The sequence below is a fragment of the Naegleria fowleri genome (genome assembly GCF_008403515.1).
Source record: "Naegleria fowleri strain ATCC 30894 chromosome Unknown tig53, whole genome shotgun sequence".
Taxonomy (NCBI): Eukaryota; Heterolobosea; class Eutetramitea; order Acrasida; family Naegleriidae; genus Naegleria; species Naegleria fowleri.
In genome coordinates this window covers 469,949-484,682 of record NW_025407985.1, presented here as the reverse complement: position 1 = coordinate 484,682, position 14,734 = coordinate 469,949, and the positions used below count along the sequence as shown (strand labels likewise).

At 37.0% G+C, this 14,734-nt stretch overlaps 6 protein-coding genes across 6 annotated transcripts; 5 read left to right on the top strand and 1 right to left on the bottom strand.

Annotated features, from left to right (window-relative positions):
- Positions 1–202: 202 nt before the first annotated feature.
- FDP41_006882 (uncharacterized protein) lies at positions 203–2,484 on the top strand (the record flags this gene model as incomplete). The annotated part of the gene is made up of 3 exons (XM_044710565.1): positions 203–1,843; positions 1,913–2,123; positions 2,264–2,484. The coding sequence occupies 3 exons, from the start codon at positions 203–205 to the stop codon at positions 2,482–2,484; spliced, it is 2,073 nt and encodes a 690-aa protein (XP_044558985.1).
- Positions 2,485–2,637: 153 nt separating this feature from the next.
- FDP41_006881 (uncharacterized protein) lies at positions 2,638–3,414 on the top strand (the record flags this gene model as incomplete). Its single annotated transcript, XM_044710564.1, has 1 exon — positions 2,638–3,414. One exon carries the CDS (start codon positions 2,638–2,640, stop codon positions 3,412–3,414), a length of 777 nt encoding a protein of 258 aa, XP_044558984.1.
- A 210-nt stretch (positions 3,415–3,624) lies between these two features.
- FDP41_006880 (uncharacterized protein) lies at positions 3,625–6,026 on the top strand (the record flags this gene model as incomplete). The annotated part of the gene is made up of 2 exons (XM_044710563.1): positions 3,625–4,491; positions 4,593–6,026. The coding sequence occupies 2 exons, from the start codon at positions 3,625–3,627 to the stop codon at positions 6,024–6,026; spliced, it is 2,301 nt and encodes a 766-aa protein (XP_044558983.1).
- Positions 6,027–6,326: 300 nt separating this feature from the next.
- FDP41_006879 (uncharacterized protein) lies at positions 6,327–8,483 on the top strand (the record flags this gene model as incomplete). The annotated part of the gene is made up of 1 exon (XM_044710561.1): positions 6,327–8,483. The coding sequence occupies one exon, from the start codon at positions 6,327–6,329 to the stop codon at positions 8,481–8,483; it is 2,157 nt and encodes a 718-aa protein (XP_044558982.1).
- Positions 8,484–8,562: 79 nt separating this feature from the next.
- On the bottom strand, positions 8,563–10,548 carry FDP41_006878 (uncharacterized protein; the record flags this gene model as incomplete). Its single annotated transcript, XM_044710560.1, has 1 exon — positions 8,563–10,548. The coding sequence occupies one exon, from the start codon at positions 10,546–10,548 to the stop codon at positions 8,563–8,565; it is 1,986 nt and encodes a 661-aa protein (XP_044558981.1).
- A 1,290-nt stretch (positions 10,549–11,838) lies between these two features.
- Positions 11,839–13,804, top strand: FDP41_006877 (uncharacterized protein; the record flags this gene model as incomplete). The annotated part of the gene is made up of 3 exons (XM_044710559.1): positions 11,839–12,437; positions 12,515–13,273; positions 13,417–13,804. 3 exons carry the CDS (start codon positions 11,839–11,841, stop codon positions 13,802–13,804), a joined length of 1,746 nt encoding a protein of 581 aa, XP_044558980.1.
- Between the last annotated feature and the right edge of the window lie 930 nt (positions 13,805–14,734).

Below are 14,734 nucleotides of genomic sequence, written 5' to 3'. Positions count from 1 at the left end.
TTTAAAAGAAAAGAGAATGCACAAAGCTGAAGGAGACACCTGTTGTTAATCTCTTTATTGTTTCAAGTCAGAGGTCGATGATTGGTGATTGTTTCAATGTTTCTTCAATAGCACGAATTAAAAAGTGCTATCAATGGCTCGGAGATGGATGTATGTCTTGAAATTACAGCACGATCGAGACGTCATGAAACATTAAAGAAAAATGTATTTGCATCTATCGAAAAGTGATGATTCATTTCTCGTACAACAGCAACACCAACCAAGAGCAGCTGTGGATCATCATTCAAATCTCATTGAAATACAACTCGATAATATCCCTATAAATCATCATCACTCTTACCACTCGGCTGCTGAATTGTATGACATGAATAACATTTCATCGGGCGATGATGATGTCGATGAGGCATTGAGGAATTATGAACAAGATTTAGAGAGTGGCTCCATTGATCGTTCAAGCTCCTCTTCAAGTTCCACTCTCTCTGACATGGCTTGTGTATCCTCAATGATTCGGAATTTATCTAACACCACTGAGAATGAGGATCGAGAGATTTCTTCTGCAGCAGACATGAAGATGCCTCTAAGCACCATGAAATCTACTTCCGAAAATAAGAACACTTTTAGGGAAACATTGCCAACAAACCCGTTACAAACATCAGCAGCCACTCCGAGACGAGAGGCTCCTATTGAGCAACTCAAAGTTAGTCAGGGATCCTTACTGAGCTCGCCAAAACCTAATCAATTATTGAAATCATCACCACGAAACGGTTCAGGCACTACTACAGCTTGCTCGACGCCAAGAACTCCGACACTTAGTTCTTCTCCACGAGCTACCATAAGAAATGCAAGTGTCTCGACCTCCTTTTTTGAAATGTCACCTAGATTAAGCTCCTCTTTAGTAGCTGGATCAAATTCTGAAGCGTGCACACCCTTTTTACCACAATCACAACAGCAAACTCAAATTATTACACAAAACACATACAAGGGAAATTTATTATTTGATGCTTCGTTTGAATGTGGAAATTTGGAGCGAGTAATTCGAGTAGACGAAAATGAGTACGATTTATACATTCGTGGTGACACTAATGCGCAAAACAAAAAGATGTGGTTTTATTTCAAAGTTTCAAATGTGTCAAAAAATCAAAAAGTTCTATTTACCATCACAAACCTAAGCAAAAACAAATCTCTCTATCGACAAGGAATGACACCGCTCGTTTCAAGCACCAGCAGACCCAAGTGGCAACGAATACCTGAGAAGCAAGTCTATTATTATAGAAAACCTCCCAAGTACGAAAGAATTGTAAATACGGGCACCCACTTTTTATCATGGGTATTTGTGTTTGACAAAGATAAGGACGAGTATTTCTTTGCTTACTCCTATCCTTACTCGTATACAGATCTACAAAAATTTCTCTTTTTTATCGAATATCAAGGTTTTAACTATTTTCATAGAGAAGTGCTCTGCAGGTCGGTTCAAAATAGGCGATGTGACTTGCTTACCATTTCCAGTCCAGACAATTTGGTTTCTGATCCCACAAAAAAGAAACGACTTGTCATGGTGACAGCGCGAATACATCCTGGAGAGACTCCAGCAAGTTATGTTTGTCATGGTTTTATCAGTTTCATTGTTTCCAACCATCCAATAGCACAAATGTTGCGAGATCACTTGATATTCAAGATTGTGCCCATGTTGAATCCTGATGGTGTTGCCATTGGAAACTATAGGACGTGTAGTATGGGTTGGGATCTAAATAGGCATTGGCTCAATCCTCAAGAGTGGTCACAACCAACCATATTTTACCTTCGAAAATACTTGTTGAAATTGAAAAATGACCCTCAATATCAAGTAAGTAGTAGAAATGCATCATATATGTGTTAATATATGCTGAATGATCATGGAATTTGGGAATGAAAGATTGATTTTTTTATGGATCTACATTCTCACTCTGGAGCTAATAATGGGTTTATGTATGTCAACTATAACAATGCGACTACATCGAAAAACCTGAATGCCTCGAGCACTTTTAGTGACATGGAACAATTAAGGTATCCCAAGTTGTTAGACATTCGAGCTAAAGAATTTTCAATGAGTGACACTAAACGATGTAAGGACCCTTCGAAATTAGGTATGTTTATTCTCGTCTTGTCATGACTATTATTTTCAAGAAACAAATTGCCTTATCGTGTTATTTTTCTTTTTATCTATTTCAATATTAAACATACAACATTATATATATATATATACATATTAATTACTCAAATACAGGTACATCAAGAAGAGTATTGGGAGAAGTGTTACGCGTTGCCAAATATTGTTACACACTAGAAGTTTCATTCTTTAGCTTCAAGACATCTTCTGTAGAAACCAAACTTACTCCCTTCACCACCGAAAATTATCAAAGTCTGGGGAAGAATATGTGTTTAGCTTTGGCAGATTTTTATGGCCTCTCAATGACGAGAAGTTCCTCACCATTTCCTTCTGATTGAGGCAAGTATTAAGAAGATACATGCGTGAGACATCTCAATGGTGTAATGACTTGTTGTCCGTCCCTTAATAAGTCACTATCCTCAACAACAAAATTGGCTGGGTGAAACAACTCGACAGTTTTGCAGAGTTGAATAAAAAGAATACGAAAAAAAATGAAGAAATTTCACAAGATTTATTCATCATTTTCGTTATCTTACCAATTCTTGCGACACATGTGTCTTCGCAAACACAATAGTTTTATGGCTCCACATGATCGAAATGTTATCCATCATGATGTAAAATGTTGGAAATATTATTCAACGAACACTTTTGGAAATCACAATGAAAGTTCCTCACCAGCAACAGACAATGTCTCATCATCACAAAATAATCATCAAAATGTGGATCTCAAAAAACAATCTCGGGCTCACTTTCAACTCATGCATAAATTAGGACAACTCTCTTCACGAGCCATTACCAATCAAAAATTATCAAAATTCGAAGAAGCCCTCGAAGATTATAAGAAAATTATTGAACTTCAACCCGATTCTGTATTTGCCTTGTTACAAATTGGGCATTTACTTGCTTTTGATTTGAAACGAAAACAAGAAGCAATCCCATATTTTGAACAAGTCATTCAACTCACCACTCCAGATTTTGGAAACAATGGTGAATTGCAACCTCATGAATTGGACGAAATTCGAATGTTGGAAATTGAGTATCAACCCAAAGCCAATTATTTTCTCACAAAGGTTTATTTGGAAATGGTCCATGAAAGCTCATCGATGAGTGTTCAAGAACGAACACAACTGTTGGAAAAGGCAAAAGTATCCATCGATCATGCTGTACAATTATTGCATGAAGTGAGAGAGGATTTAGAAACTCCTATTGAAGTGTTACAACCTTTTGAACAATTACAGGAGCAAGTATATCAAGCATTGAGAGCTTAGAAAATTCAAAGAATCTATCTGTTCTTTGAAATGTTAGAGAGCATCATCGTGATGATTGGATTATGGAAGCAAACAAACCCAGTGGAGTCTCACAAAAATAACCTTAAATTGTGAAAATACCGTTTATATATTTAAAATTGTTAAAGTTGATCAATGATTCTCCTTTTTGCAGTTTCGAATTGGACATTAAAATCAACCAAGAAAGAAAAAATGCATGCATCTTCAAGAGGCTACACTTCACCATCCTTGAATGAAGTTAAAAAGACCTTGATGAAGGCAATCACCAATGATGAACAGCAACAACATCGGACAGCATTGATCTATTATTTACAATGTATGCAACAAGTTTCGGAGTTTGTTCAGGCAGAATTATTGAAAGCCTCTTCCAATCAGCAACAACATCCACTCTCGGAGCAATCTCATCAATTATTGAAATACTCAGAACAATGTATGGAGAGAATTACATCACTGGCTACGCCGTTATTTCAAAACAGTGGATCTTCTAATTCTGGTGGAAATCAAAATTCCAATAATAATAATGGTAGTAACGGTAGTAGTAATGATAGTGGTGGTCATAGCATTGGAACCCTCCGTGACTCAACTCCTTCCTCAAATACAGGGGCGTCATGTAATAGTACCACCGTCGCTACTGCTAACTCTTCAAAACTCAATCAAACAACTGCAAAAACCAGTCAAACGACGGGCTTCACTCAAGCAAGTTCTGGTGTAGTCACAACCAATTCCTCTCCTGTGGTGAATACCAATCTCTTAACAAAACGAAACTCATTCAAATCATCACAGTCGTCGGCTTCTACTCCCACTAACACTCCTCCTCCATCATCACAACAGCCAAAACTACTGAAAGGTGCATTTCCATCGAAAGTGACGAGCAGTAGCAGTACGACAGCCCAACGAATTCCCAACAACGCCATGCCCAACACGTCAAGTTTAGCAAATCAACATTCAACACCAGTTCTGAATGCCATCCCACAACCAAAAAGCTCTCCATCCAGCTCCACCTCTGCTTCTTCATCAAATGTTGGTGGCAACACGTCAACAATCGATTCCAAGAAAACTGTAAGTTGTGAGTCAACATGTTCTGTGAAATATTTACTTCGATTTAAATAATGTACCATGATCGGGTTTGACTACATGTCATACATGCATGTAATTCACAGCTCCAAATGAAAAGAAAGGAATATGAAAAAGCCCAAATTATACAAATGAAAGAACAAATGATTAAAATGAGTCAGGAACGAGCTCGACAAATGGAAATTCAAAACAATGTAAATAACTTTTTGCAGAGGATTCAAAATAAGAAACGAACCTTCCGATGGAAAGAACAAGATGCATGGTCCAAGTTTGTTGACACCAATTTTAATTACCAAAACATGTCACAACTTCTCATCGAGCAAGATCGAGTGTTTTTGGATGGACTCTCAAATCCATCCTTGTTGAAGCCTATTGAAACAATTCGTTTCGATGGACTTGAGGACGATTCCAAAGCAGTTGATCCAACCACTGAAGCTTCCATCAGGAATCATTGCATGAATATTCTCTCAAATCCTTCTCATACTCTCAGTCAAGTGATTGTCAAGTTTTCAGAATATTTTGGTGACATGTACAATAATGCACAGTATATTAGTAATGGAGGTGATCATGAAATACGAAGTTTAATTTCAAAATGTGTCAATGATATTGAATTATTTGTAGAAAAATTAAGCATGGTTTTATTTGGAAAATATTGGGAGCTTCCATCACACAAACACGAAGAGATTGTTATTGATTGTATCATGGAGACGTTGTGGGGCAATGGAATATTTTCCAAATTAATGTATTTATTTATTAAGGTGTATAGTGAAGAGACCAATAGAATGAATGAAAAAATTAGCAAGTGTTCGCATACCATCACACTACATGCATTGAGAGTCTCTGATAAGTTTCTTCTCGAGCATGAGAGAAATCCCTACGAGAAAAGTATTGCATTATTCAAGGAATCAGAACAATATCTATCGGTGAATAAGAAGATTGAAAAAATTTGCCAATCCATTAGCCAAATCTCGAAGGACGTCAATGACTATCATGCCAAACATGGAACTCTCAAAGAATCCATTGTAGTGGGAGCCGATGACTTGCTACCAATTTTCATCTATGTTGTGGCGAAGGCCAATTTTCAAGATTTATATGCCAAATTTCAAATGATTAGTGAACTCATTCCAGAATATACAATTAAGGGAGAATTTGGTTACGCACTTGCTACCTTAGAAACAGCCATGAATTGCCTGATGTCATTTGATAATGGTGAAATGCAAGAAATTTCTACCATTGATCAGATTCGAAATGAGCTGAATTCATTCGAGACTAAATTGGATTACCTTGATGATGCCTCTTCGATGAGCTCGCACGAATATGATATTCAGGAAACCACTCCATCCGCAGCACAGCAATTCTCTCCTAGTGGATATGGATCTGGTTTTGTATTAAGTAGTAGTAGTGGTAGTGGCACTGGACATTCTTACAGACAGGTAGTCAACCCAGCTGCTGACGAAGACACGGAAGCACTCATTGGCGATTTAGAGAACGGAGGAGAACTCGATTTGGGTGACATTTAATTTCTGAGCGCGTAAATTTAACCAAGAGTTTTCATGCATTTTCACGTTTGGAGATAATGTTGTGCTCAATCTATTTCTCTCTCTTGTTGATCTGGATATATCCACACCAAATCAAAATCTTAGTAAACGATGATCATCACCTGAAAATTCCAAACAAGTTCCTGTTCTGTGGCTTTCGCTCCCCAAAAACAAAATCACACACAAAAGAAACTCAATCCAAATTTTTCTGGCGCCACTCTCAGTGCTCCTTGATTTTTGATCTTGCAAACACAATCCACGAAAGCTTGGAGATACGTATGAATGTCCTCTTATAATAATAATAATTATTATTATTATGGGGCAGCAGCTGGATCTTCCTCTGTGTATCCGAACAATTCATCGTTGTTTCAATATTCCAACAATCATAATAACAATGGTGGTGGTTTGATGGTATCGCAAACCTATGAAGATGGTGGTATTTCGTATCATCATCATCACCGTCATGATCCTTATCATCCACAACACCAACAACAAATAACATACGCTCATCAACAACCTTCGATGAATTCATATTCATATTCGACTCATAATCCTCATCATCACCATTATCAAATACAACAACAAGTAGTGGCCGATCAATCCTCGTTCATCTCCATTGATTACTACAATGAAAATGATTTTTTGGAAAAGGAAGTCAATAGCAACAATAATACTACTTCCAGAAAACATTCTCATCAAAGAAGGGACTCTTTTGATTCCTCCACCACTCATACCTCGGTCGCTTCCTCGGTGGCTTCTTCCACTCGAGCCAGCAGCGTAAGAGGAATCTCGGTACCGAGATCGTCTTTTGAGTACTCAACTTCCTTTCATCCCAGCAACAACACAACAACGATGAATCCACAGCAACAACAACCAAACTCGAGCTATTATTATCGACCACAAGCACAACATCCCTCTTCATCTATCCATATACCCACACCTTCTCCTCCCAATGTACCATCATCATCCTCTCGAATTGTGCCTTCTCTCAATACTCAACTCATAACACATTATCAAGCTTACGAGTCGTTAGAGACTGATTCCTCAGTGGATGTGTGTCCCGTGAAGGATGATCATATTTGGATGATTGATAATTTGGTTACAATTGAAGAGGCTGAACAATTAATTGACATTTATCAGGATATTTCCCGAAGAAAGGCAGAGTTGCTTTTACAACAACAATTACAGCTTCAATTACAGAAACAGCAGCAACAACAACAACAACGAAACTCGCACTATGGAAACAGAGTGGCCTCATCGTCAGCATCATCGAAACTGCCACGAAAAGGGCCCTCATCGAACGATATTCTTGCTAATACCACCGTTCCTGCATCGCCGGCATCATCGATCATGTCAAATACCAACACAGTGCCAACCTTTCACAACTACATGATGAATAACAATGAAAATGGCATTAATTTTGAAAACAGAGTTCAACATATCGAGTACACAAACGAGGAATTTGCAAACTTTATATTTGAACAATTGAAAGATGTTCTTCCGCCAAATCAGTCAAAAGTTTTTGGAGAAAAGATCGGAAGAACATTTGAATTGAGTTGTATTAATGAAACATTTAGTATTTATGAATTACGACCAGGTGAAAAGATTGATAAATCGAAAGGAGAAGACAAGTGTAGAATTATTGAAGTTGAGAGTGAAGTCAGCTCAACATCAACTGCCGCAAATATGGAATCTTCTTCAGCTCGAGCTATTGGTCACAACATGCACAATAGTTATGTGACAAATTCGAGATATTCCTCAAATAATGCTGTACAGTATACGAGTATGGGGCCAAACAAAGGACGAGATAATACGAGTCTTCAACGTTCCATTCCAACCATTACAGAGCGATATCACGAAAAGAGTTTCCTCACTTGTGTCATTTGCTTGAAAGGTGTTGTTAACACGGCACAAAACGAGTCCAATCAACGCTTGTTTGGTATTAATCTGTATGACATGTCGAAGGAGAGACCTGAGCACTTTGTCGTTTTGGACCACGTGGGCAAGAGTTGCCTCTTCAGCGATAATGCTCAACTTTTTGAAGTGATTGAAAATTTTGGAACGGAAAATATTTATCTTTTAGTGGTCAATGTCATGTATAGATCGAAGATTTCGTCGAATCAACCTCTTAGTTCAAAATCTAGCGATGCTACTTGCACGCTCGAGCAGGATTCTCAAAATGGCGTGCTAAATGTCACAGAAGAAAATCAACAGACACAACAATTCTCAGGTTATACCAATGATCCATATGGAGACGAACATTATTTAGAATTGGAATCTCAAAAGAAAAAGAAGAAATCGAACGTGAGCAAATACGTATTGTTGGCCTTTGGAACGGGTATGGTTGTCCTCACGAGCTTATTTATTCAGGGTGGACGAGTGAACAAACCCATTGTTGCCAAACTTCTTTCCATCATTTCAAAACATTTGAATATTTAACGTTTTGTGGTGTTGAATTTTATTAGAAAAGATTTGTTAGAGATCTTTGCAAGATAGATCTCGTCGTACGCATTGATTTTTATTGAACCAAACAATTCTTATCGATGGATTTGTGTTTCTTTTGCTTACTCGGTATGTGATGATTCGCAATCTGATGATGCAGTAAATTCTTGCTTCCCACACGAAAATTTGCAGCCTCGATCGATTCAAGTGCAGCATTATTATACCTCAAATCCAATTCTTCCAAATTCTGCAAGAACGGACTCTGAGACAATTCAAGCACTCCTTGATCACCGATTTGATTCTTTCGCAGGGACAACTTTTGCAACTTCCATAACAGGGGGCTATGAGCAAGTGCAAGGGCTCCTTCATCTCCAATCTTATTGTTATTTTCATTGTCAAAGTTACTCAAACTCAATTCAGTCAAATTGCAAAGCTGTGAAGTGACTGGATCAGTCAATGCTTTCACTCCTTCAGGTCCAATATTATTGTTGACCAAAAAGAGTTGAGTCAAGTTTGAGGCAAACATAGCGTTGGCCACATATTTAACTCCTTCATCTCCAATGTTATTGTATCCTGCTTCGAGGTAGGTCAAATTTGACAAGTGACTGCTCTCACACAAGTACTTGATTCCTTCTTTTTCAATGTAATTGTTCGTAATATTCAAAGAGGTCAAATTCTTGAACAATTGAAAAGCATGATGTGCAATAAATTGCGCTCCCGTCTTTCCAAAAAAGTTTCGATACAAATTCAAGTACCTTAATCCCAATGATGATGCAGAATCATTTGGAAAGGAATGCGTCACCAACTGAACAGAAGCAGATTTCAATGGACTCCAAGCACTTGTTGTTGCACCACCAGAACTTGACAATGTTTGAGAAGTGAGTGGCATGAAATTGTCAAATCTCACACGATTTCCTTGAAATTCAAAGGTTTTCAACTTGTGGTAATTGTTGGATGTGAGAACACTTAAAAATCCTTCCATTGTAATTAGCGGATAATTTCCACCAATGTCCAAACATGTCAAATGAATGAGTGTGGAGCTAGTGGCAATGGCTTTAACTCCTTCATCAGTGATACTTGTCCCTTGCAATAAAAGAGTTTCTAATTTGGTTAAATATTCACTTTGTGCCAATTCTTTGACTTCAGAATCTGTCACTAATCGACAAAAACTTAAGTTAAGGTGCTTGAGTGAGGTAAGGTAGGGTGAAGTGGCTAAAGTCTTGCAGAAAGGATGTTGATATTTGATTTGGAGTTTGGTCAAGTTTGGGAAATAGGGTTGAGTTTTTCGAAAAGTCTGGGAGTTGTCACTTGTCAAATTCTTGGAATGTCGTCTTCTTGGAGAGACTTGTCTTGGTGAGATTTGTATCGAATGTTGTGACAAATTCAAAGCATTGCTTGAAGTTGGAGAGACATTCGAAAATACGCTGTCACTCATTAACAAGGCATTTCCTGACAACGGTGAAATGCCACCTGTCATTCCTGACGAGTCCAAAAACAACGCATTAATCATCACACTCTGATCCTTCATTGAAAAATTCAACTGCAAATCATCCAATTGAGTAAAATATCCTTCCTTACAACACTTTACAAAAATCTCAATTCGTTTCAAATCCTTTTTTCGATCTCTCTCATAATCTGGTGAATAAACTGTAAAAGTCAAAGGACCTGAAAAAATTCCATATTCTCGAATGAGATCTCTCCAACTCTGACATACCATTCGAACTGTCTTGAAGATGAAATTTCCAGAAAGAAATGTGAAAATGTAACATTTGAGTTCGTCAGGAAGCTCTTGAAAGGCACTTGTTGAGTGTGAAAAATTGTAATTGGAGAAATGGGCTTGTTTTGAGTATTGGATGCATGCTGAACGATCTCGAGTGGAATGGAGTGAGGATGTGGAGGATGGATACATGTTGTGAGATGGTTTTGATTTTAGGATGGGTAGTTGACTGGATAATGACATGGACCTCTTGCGTTGTAAACCTGGTGGTGGAGCAGGCGATTCGTCAGCAGCAAATGATTTCCTTGAAATGCCACTACTACAACTGTCGGTGAAGGAGGACATGGATATGAGTCCCTTCATGGTCGTTGCTTCCAATTGCTAAAAATGGAAAGGAGGTGATTGGCAACAACGTGATTGTCTGTTTTTTTCTGTGAAACAGTGTAAAAGGTAATATTGTTAATGATGATACAAAGTAGTGGAATGATGAACAAGTGTTAAATGCAAAATACTTTCACGTGTTACAACAATTTGACGTTTGGCAGTTGATACCTGCCCGCGCAGAGAAAACAAAAAATTAAACTGCCGTTGGTTTTTGCTTCTAATAACGTTACTAATGTGATACCCCGTCGTGGAGCCAAGTAGTTTCTTTGTTTTGTTTTCAACGTTGTTGTTTCAGTGCCGTGATTTGGAGGCTTGGTAGCCCAACCTGTCAGTTGTCCAAATTTTTTCAAAAAGAATTCTTTCAAAAGAGCCGATTTTTCATCCATTGTTGTACAAGACATCAAACATTTGATATGTGCTCGGAATTAGGTGTTTACCAAATTTGATTTGATCGTTTAAATGGTTTATCCTGAGTGGCCAATTTCGGATGGCTACGGCCATATCACGATGAATGCACCTCATCCCGTCCGATTTGAGAAGTTAAGCATCGTCGAGCTGCATCAGTACTGAGGTTGGAGACAACTTGGGAACCTGCAGTGCTGTAGCCTTTTTTTGCTTTATGAATTAGCCATTCTAGTAAATTAAAGTCGGTAATTAGTACATAATTCCATCTGATCCAACGATATGTTATCGAAATTAAACAATTGAATTTCCATGAAATCTTATTGTTTGGGAAAATTAAAACAGAAAGATCTTCCAAAAATGCTTGAATATTTTAATAGAAAAGAAAAACAACACAATATTCAAGAAAAGGAAAGTAGATCAGAGGTTCATCATGAACGATATGTCTAATCCCATTGGGAATCTCCTGAATATGGTTAGAAGAATCTCCATGGAGCCCTATTAATTGTGAACAAAAGGTACTAAAGAAAAATTTTAAGAACACAGGTACATTCAGAGTTGAATTTCTTCATTATTACAGTTTCATGAAGGAAGTAGTAACACTCAAAATTTATTGGAGATTATGAGAAATTCTCTCAATTTGGAAGAGTTGGAACAGTTATTATTATTCACTGCAAGATTTTTGCGATCCTTGCAATCTGAATCACATTACGATCGTGCCACGGATGAGGTCGATGAAGTGGTACAACGTGTCTCCGAAAAGATTTTGACACTCATTTCCTCTATGAAGCCACACGTGATAAATTGAATCCAGTTGTGGCCGAGGATTACATTAGTGCCGTATTTCCAATGATTAGAGATGCCTACGAAGAGTTGGGAATGCAAATTTTCTTTTTAATGAATATTTTCAAAGATGCGGAACGTGAACAATTGCGAATTCTCTCACGAAATACATTTTTGGAAGAACACAAAACTCTCAAAGTCACAAACTTTTTGAATTTACATCAAGATTTGCTGAGTATATTTTCTGAACACACAGGTAGTATTGAAGTATTGAGAAATAATAATATCGAAACAGTTTACTTTCCCATTCCAAGAATTTGTGAAAATTTAATGGATAAGGCACGTCATGATTATGTACATTCACTTCCAATCATGACTCCAGAAGAAAAAGTGAGACAGCTCTATAACGATACATTTAGTCGATTTTATGTGGAAATGCAACACTATGAATCCATGAGAAAGAAAAAGTCTCTATTTGGAATGAAAGACAAGATTGAAGAAATTGTAAATTTGGATGTCATTTCTCATCATCGATCTTCCCATTCTTCAGAACTCGCGACAAGGGACACTTCCTCCTACTTTTCATTATTGGATGAAAATTCATCCTTAATTCCATCCATCAATGACATTCGTCGATATTTGGCTCCAAAATCCAAACGTAAAAAGTTTGTACCACATTCTGCACACAGCAATGAAACTTCTGCAAGTTGGGAATTTATTGCTCATTTTGGGAATATTTAAGACTTTCTTCCTTTATTTTCTGTGTGGTGATTAATATCATCTTATTAGGAACATATAAGAGATTATATTCGGTAGACACTATGAGTGGTATTCCAGTTCCTGGTTACTCTAATTTTGATGTGTTAAATGCTCCTAAATATCCGTCACCGCGGACACTTGCTGGAGATATTGTTTTAACCATTGTTGGTGCCATTCAATTAATCATTACAGCAACATTGAGTGTAACCTATGTGAAATATTTTGTCACACTCGAGGTGAAGAAACGATTTAAATTGAAGAAACGTGAAACATGGGACAGCATTCCAAGAAATCGTCATTTTTATTGGAAATTCTTTTTATACATTTTGAGAGATACACAATTGTGGTTTTTCGTTATCTATTTCATGTTGAGTATGATGGGTTTATTAATTTCTCCACTCGTTTATAGTATTCAACTTTTTGAAATTGTGTTCAGATTTAAATCATTGACTGATGTATTGAATGCTGTCATTTCGAATGGAAAGAAATTATTCTTTGCTGGAATGTTGTTATTGATTGCCATGTTCTTCTTTGGATTACTCTATTTCACATGGTACAGTTATGATTTTATCACCACAACGACCAATCTCAATACTTGTGACACAGTGTTAGCATGTTTTGTGACAACATTTGATTATGGATTTAGAACAGCAGCATCGTGGGAGAATATTTATGCACCAGATCCTGGAGTTGGAAGAGCTATTTTGGATTTGAGTTTTACATTGATTGTTATTGTGTTTTTGTAAGTACTAGTGTTCCAGTGATCACTGTATCTATGTGATTCGAAAATTTTACTTTTCAATTTTTTATTGAACATTTAATTCATTCTACCTGATTCTCCGAATTCTATTATTTCATAAAATTCAATGTCAATACATGTCACAGAACCAACGTGGTGTTTGGTACCATTCTCGACTCATTCCAACAACTGAGAAAAGCACGAGAAGAACGAAAAAAGGAAATTACTGAAAAATGTTTTGTCTGTGCTTTGGAAAAGAGCAAATTCGACACCAAAGCCAACGAAGGAATTACCTTTGAAAAACATATTAAGGAAGAACATTATTTGTGGAATTATGTTTACTTTTTAATTTATTTATATGAAAAACCAGAGACAGAATATACTGGAACAGAAAGTTACATTTTCCAAAAATGTGAAGATAATGACGATGTGACAAGCTTTTTCCCAATCTTTAGATCTAAGACCATTGAAGAGAGTGAAGAGAATCATCATCTTTCTGCCTCCCAACAAGCACCATTTAAGGAAAATCATTAAATCACAATTCTCATCAATATGTCCAACTGTAAGACATGCGATGCTCTTTAGAAATTGGATCAAGAAATGATAAATTGGAAGGACCATTCGGTTTCACATCAAAATCTCCACCTTTCATCTGTCTCTTCAATTCTCATGCAAATATAAATGTTCCGCCAATTCGTAACACGAAAATGCAATCCATTGCTTTTCATACTTGATTTTATGTTCATACGAGAGTGCCTTCTTGAATACTTTCTGTTGTTCATCATTAGATTCATCTCCCAAAACACTCAACATTTGAGCATGAATGACACAACAACCAGCACATAAATCTGCGTTAACTTTGGAAGACTTTTCTTCTGACAAGCTCCAATCATTCTGTCTCCTCCATCCATCACATGTTTCACAAACAAATCATGCAAGGTTTTCAAATATTGAGGTTTAAGATTGGCCAAATCTCTTCTCAAATACGCTAATTGGAAGTAGAACATGACTGAAACCAATAATTTCGTACGGTCACTTTTCACATGTTTCAACAATTCCAATTTTTCCTTTGCAAATTTGTTGGAATTAGTCATGCATGATTCGAGGCGACCATTGTTGATCATTTCCAAAACGCCCTTCTCATCTCCAAGGAAGATTTTACACACAACCAAAAGGAAGGCACAATTTCCTTTCGAATCAAGTTCTCAATGTTGTTGAGTTGAAAGTAATTCCTCGAGTTGTTCATGAGCCTTCTCAAATTGACAGGACATCATTTGCATGTTGATCCATTGTCATTCCTTGTGAAATGTGTTCGAGAGCTTTTTCTAAATTTCCACTCTTCATTTCATAATGAGATTGAATAAATTTAAAGAAACCACTTTCATCTCCATAAATGTGTGAAATCTTTTCCAAAATGGGACGAACACTACAACATAAACGTATTAAGAGGCGGCATTGAGAAAA